The 18,202-nt window shown below is 56.0% G+C and overlaps 3 protein-coding genes across 3 annotated transcripts; 1 reads left to right on the forward strand and 2 right to left on the reverse strand.

Annotated features, from left to right (window-relative positions):
* Nucleotides 1-38: 38 nt before the first annotated feature.
* CAOG_08522 (hypothetical protein) lies at nucleotides 39-11,401 on the reverse strand (the record flags this gene model as incomplete). Its single annotated transcript, XM_011271801.1, has 2 exons — nucleotides 39-10,771; nucleotides 11,123-11,401. Coding segments are annotated over 2 exons (11,012 nt in total), but the record flags the coding sequence as incomplete, so codon positions are not given.
* A 277-nt stretch (nucleotides 11,402-11,678) lies between these two features.
* Nucleotides 11,679-12,157, reverse strand: CAOG_01535 (hypothetical protein; the record flags this gene model as incomplete). Its single annotated transcript, XM_004364346.1, has 3 exons — nucleotides 11,679-11,871; nucleotides 11,951-12,006; nucleotides 12,095-12,157. 3 exons carry the CDS (start codon nucleotides 12,155-12,157, stop codon nucleotides 11,679-11,681), a joined length of 312 nt encoding a protein of 103 aa, XP_004364403.1.
* A 1,065-nt stretch (nucleotides 12,158-13,222) lies between these two features.
* CAOG_01536 (hypothetical protein) lies at nucleotides 13,223-18,085 on the forward strand (the record flags this gene model as incomplete). The annotated part of the gene is made up of 27 exons (XM_004364347.1): nucleotides 13,223-13,431; nucleotides 13,525-13,596; nucleotides 13,671-13,742; nucleotides 13,862-13,927; nucleotides 13,995-14,066; nucleotides 14,157-14,228; nucleotides 14,295-14,372; nucleotides 14,439-14,510; nucleotides 14,586-14,651; nucleotides 14,721-14,792; nucleotides 14,854-14,928; nucleotides 14,996-15,067; nucleotides 15,140-15,211; nucleotides 15,282-15,353; nucleotides 15,450-15,521; nucleotides 15,596-15,667; nucleotides 15,740-15,814; nucleotides 15,891-15,962; nucleotides 16,021-16,086; nucleotides 16,161-16,244; nucleotides 16,388-16,450; nucleotides 16,521-16,592; nucleotides 16,661-16,732; nucleotides 16,810-16,881; nucleotides 16,983-17,057; nucleotides 17,141-17,361; nucleotides 17,454-18,085. The coding sequence occupies 27 exons, from the start codon at nucleotides 13,223-13,225 to the stop codon at nucleotides 18,083-18,085; spliced, it is 2,790 nt and encodes a 929-aa protein (XP_004364404.1).
* Between the last annotated feature and the right edge of the window lie 117 nt (nucleotides 18,086-18,202).

Here is an 18,202-nt window from a genome sequence, read left to right on the forward strand (position 1 = left end):
AAGTGGATGTAGAAGTGGAAGCACCATCGGTACCCAACGCTTCGCCCACAATGGTCATCGGGGTGGATGAGGGTCGAACGAGCATGCGCTGCTCCAAGATAAAGTCGCACAGGGTTTGGTTGAGCGAAGTGGTAATGCGATCAAGCAGCGCGTCCGGGTTGACCGCTCCACGAGTGAAGAGCCTAAACGACAGGACAAGCCCTGGCGCGGTTGGTGGTGGATGTTGCGCTTGGTTGGAATCGACGCTCGCCTCGGACGCAGAAGGGAAAGTGTAGCGATCGCAATGCAACAGCGACACATCCATTGTATGAATGTCAAACGTCGTATCTGCAAACGGAGCGCCAATGGGGACGGAGCGAAGCGCCTCGCCGGAAACCTTGTCCAGCGGCTGCAAGTAGATGCAGGCCATTCCTTGACCGACCGTTGTGGCGAGCGGAGTTGGGGTGGCCGCCGCGCCCAGGCAGTTGTACAAGAACACAAAATCGCTCAAGTTGAATGCAGCCGCGGTCGGATCGGGATTGCTCGCAGCCAAGCTGACGCTGTCGGTGGAGTGCTGGGCACCTCCGCCCGCGCTGACTGTGTCGATGCTGATAGTAGCACCTGTGGCTGCCTGACTAGACGCCGAAACGTGAAGAGGGAAAGGGGACGATGCGCGACTCAGCTGAGCCTGCGAAGAGGACGCCGCTGAACCAGCTGCAGCGTCTGTCGCCTCAATGACGCTCAGCGCATGCACCCATTGCAACAAATTCAGGCGGAGATAGGCCAAGAAGGCTGCGTGATTGTCAACAAATGCTGGGACGGAGAGACACACGGTGCGCGATGGCTCTTCGTTGGGCTGCCTCAAAAACTCAAAGTCTTCTGGCGTGAGTTTGATGGTGACATTGCGCGACACGAGCGTTGAGATGAGGTTGAGCGTGACGGCGCTCAGTCGGCTCTTGAGGAGCTCAACAAATTGCACTGTAATCTCCTCGCCAGCGTCCGAGATGCCAAACACCTGCAGCATGATGCTCTCGCGAGGGACTTTCAGGGGAGTGTTCGACTCTCGTCGACCGTTCGCGCCCGCGGGCTGCAAGGATGGTTGAGCAGTCGCCAGATCGTCGGCCAGCGAGCCGACCGAGCCAGAGCGAGTCATGCGGGGTTGGGTAGGAGTTTCCGAGGCCTCGATCGGCTGACGATGCGTGACCACCAACGAGTTACCCTCTGTCGTGCAGGCAGACTCGTCGAGGCGGAAGTAAAAGACCGCGCCACTTTTCTCCTGATAGACGTAAATGTTGGGTCGATTGGACACGGCAAAAGGATCTAGCACTCCCTTCAAAGCGCGCAGCGCCTGATCGGACTTGAGGCGGCGATGCAAAGGAATGTGAGCCCGCCAAACACACTGGCATTGGAACTGGGCGTCACGGAAGACGCCGCCGCGCTCGCCACTTCTCGTGAAGGCGACATCCATTGAGTCGGCAATTCGCTCTTCCGTGAGACTTTGCGCGGCGGGCACCAGGAACGGAGAGCAGGTGCGGGTTTCATGAAGCTGGCGCAACAGAAGCACCTGATTGACACGCTTGCACGCTTCCTCGACCAGCCCAGACAGCTGATCGAACAGCTGGTAATAAGAGCCGGTCCCGGCGGTGTGACTGTCTCGGACGTGGAAAAAGTACCGCACTCTCGCATGATCAACGTACACAATAAGCCAAAAGGGCACAACCCCGGTGGGAGCAGCATCCGCGACGATTTGGGCCACAGTGCGTGCGTCCTCGTTCTGGGTCTTTTCCAGACCCAAAATTGCTCCGGAAGTGAAAGCATCGGGCGCGTTGCCGGTACTCGACGTGGAGTCCTGTCGGGTGTCGGCAAAGTGACGGCGAGGGGTGGTGGGCGGTAGCGCGCCACCGGGTGTCGTTGAAGCTGCTGTGGCTTCATCGTCAGGAGCAGCCACCAAGCGCGCTTCGAGCTCGTCGAAAGAGCCCTTCAGCGTCGAGGGGTCAAGATTGGGAATATGGCTCGACATGGACAGCAATTGAGGTGTCATCGCGACAACAGCAGCTGGAGAATCAGAAGCATCCGTCCGAGGCAGGGCTTGGCTTGGATTGAATGTGAAGAAGCCGAGCTGCCCGTGAGTTTCAACTCTCAGCCCCATCAACTGCAAGTGATGGAAGGCAACGGCAAAGAGCTCCGAGCTGAAGGCCTCTTGAACAAAGGACAGCTGCAGATCTTTGAAACACGCCAGGGGGTTGCAGGTGGCGGGTGCCGGCTTGAGCACGTGAGTGACAACGGCATCCAACGTCGATGAATCCACCTTGGATGAAAAGCGGAGGGCAGATACAAGCTCGTCCGAAATAAACCACTGGATGGCCTCGCATGTCTCGGTCAAGGCGTTGCGGTGCACCGGACCCAGCAGCTTGCCTGCATCACGAACGAGTTGCACATCGTCGTCCAGAGCGAGGCTATCGTCGTCGTCATCATCGTCATCAGCATCATCATCATCATCATCCTCGTTGTCGTTGCCGGCATCGGAGCTGCGGTCGCTGCCGTCTTCTGGTCCCGCGTTCTGCGCCAACAGATGATGAGCACCAGCGCGGCCAGTGCGGCGAGGTCCAAGTTGATTGCGTCGACCCCCTCGCGCACTGTCGCCAAGGATGCTGCTTGTCGTGTCGAACGACGCGCCGCCATCCGAGCGCTCTTCGTCGTCTTGGCCGCTTTCAGCAAGGTCGTTGTTGCTCCTATCGGCCTCCTCGCTGGCAGCTTCGTCATCGTCTTCATCGCTGCTCGAAGCCGAGGCGGTGGCATCGGCAGAACGATTCGTCGGGGAAGCAAGCTGCCGTGTGCCAGCAGCACCACCATGCTTCCCACGACCAAGACGCCGGCGGTGCTGACGAGCGCCCACCGAGCTCGATCTCGAGGACGCGGCCGACCTTCCTTGCTGGGCCTTCTTGTTGGGACGCCTGCTGCCGCCCCGTGCATCCATTTGCCATCGCAAATCGGGAGGGCCAAATTCCACATCGGGTGTTGTCGGAGCAGAGCGACCAAAGCGGGAGTCGCTCCAGTCGGCAAATGGATCATCCACGTCGTGGAAGACTGCATCGCTGCCGCTGCGGAGCGAGGTCGCAATGTCCGCCGGGTTGAAGAGAAGAGATGCCTCGTCGTCCAGCTCGGCGGGCAGCGTCAGGCAAATGATATGGAGAGTAACTGACAGGCCTGCCAGCGGGTCGGCAGCAACCGTAGCCGAGGCTTCCTCGGATGTAGAGCGGAAGGACACGGAGGCATTTTCTGCCACGACGCGCAAGCCCTCCAAAAGCTTGGCGCCCTGACGCTCGTCTTCAACGAGCTCGGCGAACGTCGTGGGTATGGTATCAATCGGAACGTCGGCGTAAAACGAGCTCTGCGTTGCCGTTCGCGAGCGGCGGACTGAGCACTCCATCCGAATAAACAGCGGCTGGGTATCGTTGAGAAGCAGAGTTTCGGGCAAAAAGTGCAGCCAATCGAGATTTGCAAAGAATGCAGCGTCAATAGCATCAAATCCAGCCTGAGGGAAAGTTTCCACAAGGGTGGGAGTGGCTGCTGACGAGGCTGAAGTGGAGCTTCCGGAAGCCACAACTTGCTCCTTTGTAGTGAGCTTTGACAAAAGCGAAGGCGGTTGTGCCTGTGTCTGTGTCTGTGCCTGAGTCTGTGGCTGTCGCTGTTGTTGTTGTTGTTGCTGCTGCTGCTGCTGTTGAATTCGGAACTCCCGCTGACGAGCCTGGAGGGTGCTGCGCAGCTGCATGAGATCCGGCAACGCAAAGTAGTAGTATTCGCCGCAGTTGGGCACCTTGCGGAAGTGTTGTCCAACGATCGCCTCAAACCGCTCCTTCATGCTCTTTTGAAGAGCAGCAGCTGCTGCTAAACTCGCCGCCTCGGAATTCGCAGGACCGTGCTTGGTTGCTTCGTCCAGCACGGCGCGATCCACTGCCAGCTGCGAGGCAAGCACAAACTGGGTAATGTCCATGTCCTCGTACGACTCCTCGCACCCATCCATGGCGTTCAAAAAGTCGCGGTTGGAAACGCTCACGCCAAGCTGCAGTGCATAGTACATGGCTGTGACAATGTCGCGAGAGTGGAGCTGATCGAGCAAGTAACAGGTTTTAGCCGTCTCCCGCGCAAGCTCTAGCGGCACTCTGCGACGAGCCGAGACGTGGCTTGGCAGTGGTGGAGGTTGCGTCGAGAGCGGGCTTCGAGGCGGCAATGGAGTCGCTGCGCCGAGGGCCGCAACAAGGTCAAAGCTGGCAGTCGGAGAGCTGAGCAAGGCTTCTCTGGCGCACTGGAACATGTGCACGTTGAGGCCGGACGGCTGTGCTGCCAGGAAGCTGGCTGGAAGGGATGCACGAGCAGAGTACAATGCCAGGGCATTTTGCCATTCCCAAGAGGGGGTGAGGGAGAACAACAAATGGCCCCCTTCGACCATTTTGAAAAAGACACGGCAAAACGGCGACGCAGGTGCTGTCAGAGACGTGGGCAGCGGTTGCGTCGTCAGACTGGCAACGCGAAGAGGCTCGAGCAGCATATTGAGCAAGGCCTGTTGGTCGTGCGGCTGCAGCGAAAGCTCGGCATCGCTCAACGAGAACAGAGACCGCTCCATCAGTGCGAACAGCAAGGAATTGGCCAAATTTGTGTCATAGGCTTGTGAGGAAGCCAACAAGTCCAGCGGGTGCGGGCCAACTGGCACTGCAGCCGGAGTTGTTACTTCTGAAACGTTGAAAAATGCCGAGTGTGAATGTGAGGCAGAGCTAGGAAGCGGCGCCGTGCTCGAGTTGAACGTAGCAAGCACCGATGGTGTGAGAGTCAAGGGTCCGGCCTGCGCCATCTTCCCTTGGGCATCATTCGGAGTCGCAAGTCCGTGAACACCGGCGGAGGGGCTCAACAGAGCCGTCGCTCCAGCGATCAGATCGCCAGCTTCACCTCCGGTCTGTCCTTGGGGCTGAAACCACGAGAAGGTTCGCACTGCGTCATACAAATGGCTCATGAGCAGGGCTGGCCGGAAGGTGAACGGGACTAGCTGCAAATCTGCCTGTAAATCCCAAGAGTGCTCGTACTGCGGAGGCAACAGCGTAAATTTGTGACTTGGAGCCGATGCCAAGGTGATTGCAGTCTGAGAGTACTGCAGGGTGCTTGGAAAGGAGACGAGAGGCTGGGACGCAAGATGCTGGTAGCCCGTGTGCAGTTGGGTGATTGGCACACTGAGTTGCTGGCTGGGCGCGAATCCCGGCAAGATGGATTGTGATTGCCCAGCGGCTGACGCATGAGGCATTCGGGCAACGCCTCGGCCGACGGAAATAATGTGATCAAAGGTAGCAATCGCTGAAATAAGATTCTTATCGTGCGCGGCGAAAAGTTGCGCAAGCTGCTCGTGAGACGGTGCGGCGACCACCGCGGCGGCCTTGCTGGTACTACTGTGAGCGGCGCCATGAGGCGTGCTGCCGTTGAACGGTGGCAACTCGGCAGACAACGCAATCGTTTCCGGGACTCGCCAGGCAAAACCAGCCTGCGGCTCCATCCACAGCTCGGTAATCACACGAGTTTCGTGACTCGTTCGGTTGAGGAAGACCACATACTGGAGCAGGAACGGAAGCATTCGATACTCGATAGATGTCGAAGAAGCTTGAGCATCCCGAACGAGGGCCATGTGCTCGTCTTTTGCGCGACTCACGAGAGGCATCGACGTCGGCACAAGCTGAGTGAGCTCACGCACCATGGTCAGGGAAGCCGAGTCAGACACAACGACGACAAACCCTTCCTCGAGGCGCGCACGCACGAGAGCTTCCACGATCAACGCTGGGGTGCTCATGGAGTGACAAGTGACAGCGGTGGAATCGGCCGCTGGACCACGCGAAGAGAAGGCAGCGTCAGCAAACTGCCCGTCCAAGGAGAGGGGACGCATGTTTGGCATTTTGGCTCCCAGCCCTGGACTCGTCGAGGGACTTGCGCCAGAAAAGATTGGCGGTCGAACCGCGGCCGGCCTCGATGCAGGATGGCCCAAGGTGGACGAGCGGGGAGATGCTTGTAAGGCGGACGACTTTGTAGCTGTTACAGACGTGGGCAAGCACGTTACTGCCCACATGAAGCGCCGGCGAACAAAGTGCGAGCCCAAGAGCGGAAGGGGAGTTTTTCGAGGCACCTTTGGCCCAGAGCCTGCGAGACTCGGATTCGATGCTGACTGGGACAGGGACTGCGAGAAAGCCATGCTGGATTGCGAGACACCCCCGCCATTCATACTTGGTGCAGATGGCGAGGGTGCGACACGCGAGACTGGCGACGATGGCTTGTCGCCCGGCAAAGCCGACGGGCGAACACCTGCTGCTGCTGCATTTCCACGAAGCTCAACGCTGGACGATGCCGGCTGCAAACGGCCGCCCGTCCCGATCGCATCTCTTGGTGGCTGTTGCGCCTCGAGATCATGGAATACCACCAACTCTCGCAGCGGTTTGGAGACGAGGTGCATAACCGGGGCGAATTGAAGTGATTTTAGCTCTTCCTCATCCACGGCGTGACGACCAGTCCCGGTGGTATCTGATCGCGGCGTTGGAGCTCCACTATGAGAGGGAGAGCGGAGTGACCGAGTCGTCTCAGATTCTGAATCCGTTTCGTTTCCTGCAGTGGAAGAACCAGAGCCATCAGAGCCTTCGCTACGTGCATTGCTGGAGTCACGTCGATCGCGAGCAAGAGACAAGCCCTCATCATCCTCCTCGCCACTGCTGGTCTCGTCATCACTGGCACCTTGAAGCGACCTGTTCAGAGAATCGGCATTGGCAGCCAGGCGTAAATGAGCGACACCGCTGTCCTCGGGGGCGGAATCATGGACAGGGTCTGTGGTAGAGTCCTGCCGCTGCTTGGACTTTTTGTGCTTGTGTTTGCGCTTGCGACTGGCGATTGCCGGTGATTTGGTCAAGTCGTTGGAACTGCCGCTGCGCGTGGAAGAGTCGGAAGGGCGCCCATACGGTGTACTGCGCTTGCTGGCATCGGTGCTGCCGATCGTGTCGGAAACGAGCGAAAGATGGCGCATCGCATTCTCCATGTCGGTTAAAACTGCATTCCGAACTGTCAGATTGGTGTTGAAAAATCCGATCGTGATAACCACGAGGCAAGGGCTTTCCCAGGACAGACGGAGCAGGCAAAACGCATCGAACTTGTTGTCTGGGTGGTTGGGATCCGTGTCAGGGGAGTCCCTCGTGTTCGTATGCCGGGTTTTGCGCAGAAATCGGACAAACGAGGTGTTGGCGACGAGCACGAAGGAACACCACTCGCGGAGGAATTGAAGCAGCGCGCTCGTGGAGCGACCAAAACGGGGCCGCATATTCACAACGGATTTGGACGTCGGCGAGCTAAAGGTTCCATCTAAAAAGGCATCGGCCACCAAAATGGTCGTGATGCGATGCACATCGAGCCAGCGTCCCCATGTGCTGGTGCCAAACGCAGCAACTTGCTTCCAATACGAAAGAAAGAGGGACTCGTGCAGAGCAGGAACAATCGCTTGATGTCGCAAGACGGACGAAGTGGTTGCTGAGGTCGACGGGACGGACTGTGTCGATGCTGCCGGGGTCGTGCTTGTCAAGCTCGGCGATGCAATCCCAGCAGAATTGGAGCTAGCGCCTGTTTGTGGCTCGGTGGTGATGTCAGGCTGCAACGGCGCTCCACCTGCGGCAACGGCTGCGGCAGCGGCGGAGGCTGCGGCTGGTGCATTGCTGCTGTCGACATCTGAATCGTCAAAAGCCATACTCAACGCAGAGAATGGCAGCAAGACAATCGGTGTCGATGTCAGCGAGGTCAGCGAGGTACCGGACTGGGCTGAAGGCGCGTGGAATTGCTGCTCAGCGAGCGCACCGACAGCAGCCAGCGAGGTGCCACGCGAGTCCTTCGTGGATTGGTCGGCCGATGCAGCAGGCGCCGCAGGGGCCGCCGACGACGCAGAGGCAGTGGACAGTTGCGGCGTTTGGTCAAACAGGGCAAGCATGGAGGGCCGCGGCAAGCAGTGGAAGGACTGATTGAGCGAAAAGGCATGGAACGACCCAAACAATCGATCCGTGTCGGCCAACAAGTTAATGAATTGACTGAGTTTAATCGCAGCGCCGGCAAGCGGAGATACTGAGGCGGGAGGCTGTGCGGTCAGCTCCTTGACCTTGCTCAAGTGTCGGTGGAAAGAGTAAGGAGCAACCACTGTCAGCGTGACACGAACTTGGCACATGTCCATGGGTTGGAAGATGGAGGGCAAAATCCTGCAAGACACTGGCGCCGCAGAGCTGCTAACAAGTGGCGGCGGTGCGTCCTCGGGATGTGGAGCCGACGAGTGGCGAATAAACTGGGTCAACGCCTGCGGCGTCCACAAGGCCTCAATGTTGTACTCGAGAGTGACGTTTTGTTTCCAGGGCAAAACGAGGCGTGCGGAAGAAGGAATCCACGCCTTCCCGTGCTGCTGGATGCCAGTCGTGTTTGGGAGCGAAGACGGAAAGCCGCCACTGCTGGCAGCAGCAGCTTGTTGCGCATTTTGGGTCGCGACAATCACGGGCGTGGTTTTGATTTCGCGCAAGGTAAAGCCCTCGCGAAGGCGCATGGACACGGCGCAGCCAATGCCTCCGCAGGCCAGTGTATACTCCTTCCCCGTGACCAGGCGACGGAGAACAGGAACGCAGGGCGGAGCGTTCGCAGACCAGGGAAAGCCGCCATCAACCGCAAAGTAAAGCTGGAGAACAGAGGTTGGCTTGACGAGGACCTCGGGCGAAATGTCCTGGCGCGATAGTGGTCTCGGCACGGCGGGAACGAGCTCACGCCAGAGCTGGTGAATAACTTGTGTCCACGCCGACGAAGCCGGTCCAGTCGGTGCTGACTGTCTGTGCGCAAAGTAGGCCGGGAATGAAGCGTTTACGGGCGACTTTGAGGTGGATTGGACGGTCGCGAGTGCAGGAAGCGGTAGCAACGGACCGTAGCCTGTTGTGCGTCCGCCAGAGCTGAGAAAGGACACAACCGGCAGCACCTGCTCTTCAAGCAACCGATCATGGCCAAGATGAAGGTGCTGGCAGAGCCACGAGTCATGAAAGATGTTCATCATCAGGGGACGATCGGCCGCTTGCGGGGAAGTTTGGGGTGGCGCGGTAGTAGTCGTCTCGAGTGCAAAGCCTTTGCCGCCAAGAGGAGAACTCGGGGTGCCAGTGCTGCTGCCACGCGGACTGCTGGCGCTAGAGCTGCCGACTGAAGCCGAAAATACGCGCTGGCTGCTCCCAGAATCAGCAGAGGTATAATCTTGCGATGGTGTAGCAGAAGGGGCGAGGGAAACAAACAGCGGCGGGGCGGAAGGCTGGCCCTGGTTGAGTGCGCGCCCGCCACTAAGAATGTCCTTGCTGTACAAGAAGCTGCCACCCGTGGAAGCTGCTACAAAATTCAAAACTTCAGCGTTGGAAACAAGTCCAAAGCTACACCCTGGCCGATAAGCGGAAGAAACGTGCACGAGCGAGCACGCGACATCGCGCCGACCGAAAAGCGTCAAGACATTGTCCAGGGCAGAGTTGCCCTCCGGCAGAGTGACAGCGCCGTCAGTCAGCACAATAACGGCAGGGGTGGCATGTGACGGTAACAGATTGAGTGCGAAAATGGCATTTTGAAGGGTATTGGCAAAACCCGTGTCGGCAGGCATGAGTTGTGAGAGAAACGGCGAAAAGGAGGATGAAGGAGGCGGTGGCGCAGGGTTCATGACGGAGCTTGGCCCAGCTGTTGACGCTGCAGGCCCTTGATTGGCCCCTGGAGAAGTGGCGCGATTCTTCATGGTTGCAGTTGCAACCGCCCCTTTGACCGAGGGGGCGAGAGTCGATGGTGTGGTGGACGAGCTGGCAAGCAATGTTGTGAGATTGCTCGGTGGCCCAGATCCAGGCTGTGGGAGGGTGAGGGCAGCAGTGAACGAGGCCAAGCGGGATTCGAACTGCATGAGCCGTTTCTTGATGTGTGCTGACACGTGACGAGCGTTCTTTTGGGTGATGCGCACGCCATGGACCAGGACTTTAACCGGAGGAATCGGATCTGTAATGGAAGCGGTTGTGGATGACGGCCTCGCTGGATTCACGCCAAAAGTGGGCGCCTGCGCTGAAGGCGCACCGGGGCGCGCTGACAAGCCCGTCGTCGTCATGTACTGGTTGAGGGCATGAGTTTGCGCGTGACTGGGCGGATTGATGGTGGACGCAAGGAATGGCGACTGGGCGATGACCGAGAGGAAAATTTCGGGGGCCACGACAAGATCTGTTCCAGGCACGAGGAATGGAGCCGCCAAACCCTGCAGTGACTCGTCAATGGAGCGATAGAGCTCTTCAAAGACGACCGACCCTGAACCGCCGTCGGTTGTCGCCATCGAAACCGAGACATCCACGGATAACACCAGGCGATAGCTTGAAGAGAGAAATGTGACCTTGGTGTCGGGCACCACCACGCACGGTTGCGATTGCAGTTGAGATGCCCATGACGACGAAGACGAGGTGTGACTCTGCAAGTCTTCATTGGTGGCCAGCCCAGCTTGCTGTTGCTGGAGGGCTTCTCGATGTCGCGATTGAAAGGCAGCAGAGAGCAGCATGTTCGGAGCGTCGCCGCTCGACTGTGTCGGCTGCTGCTGTTGTGCGTTCGCGTTGCTACTACTTGGAGATTCGTGCTTGGGTATCACGGAGAGCACGATATAGTTGTCTTTCGACGCGGGGATTGGCCGGTCGCCCTGTTCGTCTTGAACGCGCGACGGCGTGGATTTCCAGCAGACATGCGCCAACTGATGCGGCAAGGTCTGTCAACGGCATTTCAACCCGAGCAGAGAGATCAGCCAACCGAAAAGCGAAGAGTGAGTGGGGATGCAGCAGCAGCAGCAGCACGACTTGAGTGGAGAGTCCATTGCATTGGATGAAAAGCCCCCTTTCTCGCAGCAGAAGCGACTCCCGCTGTTCCTACGGCCGTGCCAGTGGTGCGTAGCACTACACATACACACATGTGCAGACCTTTCTTTTCGACCGCCGAACGCCCCAAGCCAGACAGGATCGTCGCTCAATCCGCTTTGCATCTCATCTCACTTCGCTTCTTCCCGCGCGCTCAACAAAAGGGCGAGATCTCGCTTCATCGTGCGCTGTGTGACAGTGTTTACCTGAGTTGGACGCACAACTTGGTGCAGATGGTCGACAAGCCACGCAGCGCGCTCGGATCGCGACGACTGGCTCGGCGTGCTGGCGCTGGCGGCCGCTGGAGTGGAGCTTGCTGCTGGATGGGCGGACGACGGTCCAGTCGCAGCAGCAGCAGCAGCAGCAGCGCCGCCACCGAGGGGTGCGCCATCGTCATCGCCACTGGGTGCGCGGCTGGATGTCTTGAGTAGAAACACATGCGCAGCCTCACGAATGGTGAGCAGCCGCGATGAGACGTCCGACATTGTGGAAGGTGGGAACAAGTTGAGTTGCGCGATTGTCCAAGTACGCCTAAGCAACCCGCGTTTGTCCCCCCAACGAAAACAATAACAAGAAAAAAATAAAAGATACACTAAAGTGAAAAGTGGAGTGATGCTGTTCGTACAGTGGTGAAATGGGGTCAAGGCTGATGTTGGAGAGCGCTGCACTGAAATGGGATGATCAACGCAGAAAGACAAACGCGCCACACGAACTGCAAGAATATAGTTGCCTGCGCAAGGGCGAACAATGTCCAATGGAGTATCATGCATGCAGGACGGCGAGGGACAGCACAAGACGACTCGGCGTTGAAAAGTCACACCGATTACTTCTGCAAACTTCGTTCGGCCTGAGATGGATTGTATTGACCGCGCCATTGAGCAGCTGACAAATGTTGGCAGCATAAGCACCGTGGCTTGCAAGCACGCTTTGAGCACGGTTGGCACACGCGACCTCCCTGTCCAGAAGTCGAGAGGTCCGAAGCTGAGTGTTGGCTTTTCTGCTCGCAACAACACCCCTGCATACATCGAGCGTACTTGGCTTGTAGAGACGGGCTGGTAACGCCATAGAGCAGGACGCGTTTGCCGACGTCCTCGTGGAACAAGAGAGTCTAGTCTCACTTCCTTCCGGATGTCCGTCGTTTCTCGGTTTCGTCGTGCCTCGGGTCAGAGCTCCTTCACCCACGCACGTTCGTTGACGCCCTGATCGACGAACAGGGGCGTTAACCTCCAACCGATTTCCATTTGATGAGTCTCGCGATGCAGCTCGTTGGCACCCAGTCGAAACCTTCGGGGGAAGTGTGGGGTGGAACTGGTGCGACTCGATTCTCTGATCGAGTTTTTTCGAATGTGCGCATCGTACACGGGGGTGGTCCTAAACAAGAGTAGGTTGTTCGGATCTTGTTCACAGACACTTCAGATCTCAGAGGCTCGAATTTTGTCCAAAGTTGGAAAGTCAATGCTTTGTTTTGTCGTTTTCGTTTTCCTCTTTCCTTTTCCGTGTTCCGCATTTTGTTTCCGTGGCTCACTTCACAATCCACCGAAAGGTACCAAACAATACAAACAAAAAAAAAACAATCGCGAATGAAAAAGCGATCCGTCGGTCGTTATCCAGCATTTGTGTCTCATGATCGAGCCTAGCAACGCATCCGGCTGCTATTGTCGCTGATTGCTGGGCGTCGCTCGTGATTCGAGCCTTGCGGAAAGTGGTTGTTGAAATATCGATCCATTTTATGAGCTGGGCGACGCGAAGAGACGCGGCGTTGACGAATGACCCTGAAAAAAGCGTGGAAGGAGGAAAAAACAAAAAAATGGCGGAGGTGCCAAACAACAAGGGAAAAACAAATGGTCATCGCGAGAGGAAAATCGAACGGAGGCAGGTTCAGCCCAGGGCAGGGCGTCCTGTACACACCTGCTTTCGTCTCGTACCTGACTCGTTGATAATAGTGGACCGCTCGATGCAGGGGCTTGGTGCCTGAATCCCTAAAAATGCGCGCTCTGTCAGGCAGGCGACAACGGCAATCGAGTCAGCCCAGCAATCAAAAAAAAAAAAAAGCGACTCACCCCCGTGCCCACGAACTCGCAACCTCTGCGACCCCCAATTTGGGCACTTCTCGCGCGAGCAACGAATGACAGCAGCACCATTGAACCACAGCAACTGTGATGACCACAGTGCGCGGGACGACGCTTCCATTCACAAATTTTAAAACAAAAAGATTCGTTGTGGATCTAATTCAAAATTTCCAATTTTGGTGGTTGTTTTTGTTTTGGTGTTTTTTTGTTGTTTTGTTGTTTTTCGTGTAGATCATGATGCGCTGCTCGATCCGTCATCCTCGAGCAACGCTTCTCCTTGTGCAGCTGCTGGTGGTTGTGCTCGGATGCACAACGCTGCTTTCACCTGGCGCTCTCGCGCTGCATCCGTGCTCCGTGTGCAAATGTCGAGAGGAAACCATCGAAAACTGCAAACCCGGCGTTGCAATTTTCCCGTCGATGCTCTCGCCGTCTCCAATTCGGACCCTGTGAGTCACCGTTTTGCGTCGTTCTTTTGGTTCTCGGTTGCACCGTCGAAATGAGCGCCCGTCTGTCGCTGACTCGAAGCTCGATTTTTGCAGCGATCTGAGCGGCACCAGCATCAGTTCAATCCCGTCGAATGCGTTCGACCATTTCACCGACTTGGAAGTCTTGTGCGTCAAGTTTGCTGTTTGATGAGTTGGATGGTTTGTGCCAGGAGGCTCCTCTCACCAATCATAATATCCAGGAAGTTGAGCAACACCAGCATTACATCCATCCCAAGCTCGGCGTTCGCGCAGCTGACCCAGCTGATCACCCTGTAAGACTCTGGTGTCGTTTGGGTTGGTTTGGGTTGGTTTGGTTTGGTTTGGTTGCCGTCCTCGTTTGCGGAACATCTGAGAGCATTCCGATTGCTTAATCTCTTTGCATTGCTTGTAGCAATCTCCCACTGACACTCGAGGAGTTGCAGTCGAACGCCTTTCAGGGACTTGCCGCGACCGACATGTACGAAAAACACTCGTTTCCGTTCGTTTCTATTTGCTCATACTGACCCGAGGTCCCTGTTGTGTAGCGAACTTGGCTTTACAGCTACCGCGAGCGTTGCCGCCAACGCTTTTGAAGGACTTTCGTCTGTCACCACACTGTATGGGATGCTGGTTGTGGTGGATCCAAGTCCTGTTGGATGCGCTAACCGATTCATGTTTTTGTTTTTGTTTTGTTTTTTTTTTTTCAGCCACCTCTCGGTGAGCGAGATCGGTACCATCACTAATCAACTGTTCGCGGAACTTTCTCAGCTTCGAAAACTGTAAAGAACTTGTCACCAGCACTTGGCGAGTAGCTCATACGCTCACAAACAACTGACCGCTGGCAGCGATTTTTCCGGTTCGTCGCTGACACGCCTCCCGTCCGGTGCCTTTGCATCCTTGGATAAGTCCGCTCTCACATCCTTGTACGGTATTCTGAATGCCAAAGTGTTCGTGGTAAAAGTCCAGTTCCTGACACTTTGTTTGAACAGTTCCCTGAGCAACACGCAACTCTCCACCATCGTCGGGAACGAGTTGGAATTGTTGGATAAATTGGAAAGTTTGTATGGCAGCAGTCCGACTAGTTTTGAGCTGTGTGTTCCTTGGACCGTCGAGTTTTCTCACAATCTTTTGAACAGGAACATTGCCAACAGCAAACTCACGGCGATTTCCAGTAGCTTGTTTCCTGCTTCGTTGCTGACTCTGTGAGCACCAAACTGCACAACGTCGCGCATGCTGTGACCACCTGTCTCACATCCTGCTTTGAACCCCAGATCCCTGGCTGGCAACCCAATTACGGACATTCCTGCTAACCCTTTCGCAAACCTGAATCTTTTGCAAACACTGTACGCAACAGCCCGGTTTGTGTGAGATCAATGCTGCCAGCTCGCTAACTTGACCTTGTAGCGATCTGTCCGGGCTGCCCTTCACATCGCTTCCGCAGGCATTCTTGAATGACTTGACGACAACGCTGACCACCTTGTAAGCTGGAATCGGTTTGATACGTTTAGCAGTGGCAGTCCGTTGCTGACTAGAGTTCCCCTTTCAGACACCTTACGGGCTGTGCCATCACGACCTTGCCCTCGAGCGCGTTTCCGGGAATGAGTTCCCTGGTAACTCTGTAAGTGCGATTCAACGGTTGACTGTGTGTGCAAGATTGTGCAACTGACTTTTCCTTGACGGCCCTTGGTAGCATGTTGCGGGACAACCCGATTGAATCCGTGGCAGACAACGCATTCACTGGCCTTACGTCGCTGCAAAACTTGTAATCATTCTTGCCTTGAGATCAGCCACACTGTCTCAAGCTCATGCGGGTGCGTTTTGCCTTCTGGTAGAGACTTTTCGTATCTTCCCGGCGTAACTGTGTCAAGCATGAGTTTCGTCGGGCTGAGTCAGCTGACTTCACTGTTCGTTCTAAGGATTTGCGGAAATTACACGGGAGGGAGGGGGGGCTTGCTGTTTGATAAATAACTCACTGGAAAACAACATTCCGCGCTGCGTAGGGGCCTTTCGGTCGCAGCTCTCGATTCGATTTCCGGCCAATTGTTCAACGAGCTGACGGCCTTGTCTCGCATGTAAGGCTCGTTGGCTTCGTGTCGGCGGCACTTGAAACCCTGCTCACTCGTTTCACTCGGTTTGGGGCAACCAGTGGTATCATCAACTCGCCCTTGACGTCACTGCCTGCGGCGGCTTTCGCAAGTCTTGGCACGCTATCTTCCTTGTACGTCCTTGCCATGATCCGTGTGCAAGGCTGCCGAATGCAAGCTGACTTTTGCACTGCTCACTTTGGCAGAACAATTGACGGGGCGCCGCAATTGACAAGCATCCCCGCAAATGCGTTTAACGGGCTGACATCCCTCCTTAAGATGTAAGCGCTCAGGACTGTAAACGCGAGCAAAAGAAGGGCATTGGCTCACTTGAAAAATCCCCTGGTCTTTTGACAGAACGGTGACACATGCAGCAGTCACTAGTGTGCATGCACAAGCTTTTAATGCTCTTTCTCTCTTGACATCAGTGTAAGGTGATTGAGGCTGGTTCACGTTCGATCAAGTCTCACATTGTTTTTTCGTTTAGGAAATTGAACCTGCACACGCACGTCCCGACCAGTTTGTTCGATGGCCTTGCTGGTCTTCAGGTCTTGTATGTGGAGAGACCGCACCTCGCCTTCTCCAGTTGTCGGTTTACCACATTGTTGCTGCGTTCCGCCCTTGTAGGTCGTTGGATGCGCCTTCCATCACAGTCGCCACGAACGCCTTTTCGACCCTGCCGTCTCTGACAAGCTTGTACGAGCTGTTGACGTATTGGTTGTTTGTTGGTTTGTGTGTTTGTTTGAGTGTTTGTTTGTGCGTTTGTTTGTGCGTTTGTTTGTTTGTGTGTTTGTTTGTTTGTCTGCTATGAGGGAAGTTCTGCCAACTCACTTTCCGACTGTTGACAATTGTAGCTCGCTCGCGGGACCGATTTCTGGATTGAACTCCTTTGCAAACTTGCCCACGCTGACATCGATGTACAGCCCTGCTTCATCTTTGAGGCGGTGATAAGAGATGTGCTGTGCAACTAACTTGGCTTCATTGTAGGGTGTTGGACCTGACACCAAGTGCCAGCATTGCTGGTAATGCTTTAGCTGGGCTTCCGTTGCTCACTCAATTGTAAGGATTGGATGCTGCTTCAAAGTGTTACGAAAGCCAAATCGCATTCTCACCGTCTGGAGACCAAGATCTCTGGGAATCACACAGTTCGGTGGCGCTACTTCGTCACTGTTTGCCCAACTTCCCGAGCTTCATATGCTGTAAGCTGATAGACTCGGAGCTGAGTCGTGTACAGCAGTTTTCACTGACCACCAGCTATGCTCCCTCTGTTTGTTAGTGACATGAGCAGATCCAAAGTCGGTGTTCTTCCTGCTCACGCCTTTGAAGGACTTTCTCAGCTGCAATCGCTGTACGTCGACCGTTTTGAAGAAGCGAAGAGTGGAGAGATTGTACCCAGCTGGACATGCTTTCGTCCTAATCCTGTTTTCTGGTCTGTGTCACCAACCGCAGAACTTTTGGTTCCGAAGGAATCATCACGGCAGTCTCCAGTCAAGCCTTTTCCGGGCTCACTGTAATGTCTTCTCTGTACGTATCACTTTTCCGAGTTCATGTAGCTGGCTTCGCGCTGCCGGCGCTTTGCGGGCTCACTGATTTGAATCGTGCTACAGCTCTATGTGTTGCAATCCGGGGCTCAGTAGCCTCCCAGCAGATCTCTTTAAAGGCTTGACTCTCGCTATCATCGATCTGAGCAACAACGGGTTGAGAACCCTGCCCCCTGGCTTGTTCAAAGGTCTGACTCGGTTGTCAAACACTACCTCCCTTCACGGCAACCCGTTCCCCGGTCCGAACGCTCCGCCCAGTACGTACGGAGACTACTACAATCCCAAGCGTAAGTATTAGCCCGCGCGTCAAATGCCAGATAAACTGACTGGTTTTCAGAGTTGGAAATGGAACACTGTGCTGACACGAACGTGCTCGCAGCCTGCCACGCTTTGTGCGCAACCTGTTTTGCTCAGGGCGCTGCTTCGTGTTGCAGCAGCAACTGCCTGTATTGCTCCTCGTCTTCCAACTGCTCGGTGTGCTACCTTGGCTTTAGGTTGGAGAATGGTACTTGCACCGTCGCTCCAACTGGCAACGATGACAACTCCTCCATCTATCCCATCATCGGCGCCGTTGTTGGTGCCCTTCTGTTGCTACTTTTGATTCTCGCGTTGATCATGCGTCACCGTACCCGCCCCTCCTCCAAACCCAAGCCGGCTCGCAAGTCCCGTCCGACGACATCCAACGCAACGCCAATCTACGCAAACCCGATCGGCGGCAGCAAGGGCCAAGGCGTCAGCAGCAAGCCTAGCAATCCTCCTGTCCAGCCCAGCTCCTCTCACACGTACGCGACAATGTCCGTCGGGCAAAACCCCGTTTACGAACCGCTGTCGACAGACACCACGTACGCCCAACCGGGAGAAGGCCATGTGACTTACACCGTTCCGGGCGGTGCAATGGGCACTGTCACCTACGCAGAACCCGCAGTGACGGCCAAATCTACTGCGTTGCCGTCAAAGGGCGGTGCCACAGCGTATGCCACAGTTGCCAATGCCAATCCGACTTACAATTGACGTCGCTGCACTTTCTGTCTGAGTTGGCGTTTGTGCGTTGGGGGGTGGGGGTTTGCGGGGACCTTCTATGGTGCTTTGTTTTGATTGTGCTTGTGCTGGTGTGTGCGTGTGTGTTTG

Source organism: Capsaspora owczarzaki (genome assembly GCF_000151315.2).
Source record: "Capsaspora owczarzaki ATCC 30864 unplaced genomic scaffold supercont2.2, whole genome shotgun sequence".
Classification (NCBI taxonomy): Eukaryota; class Filasterea; order Ministeriida; family Capsasporidae; genus Capsaspora; species Capsaspora owczarzaki.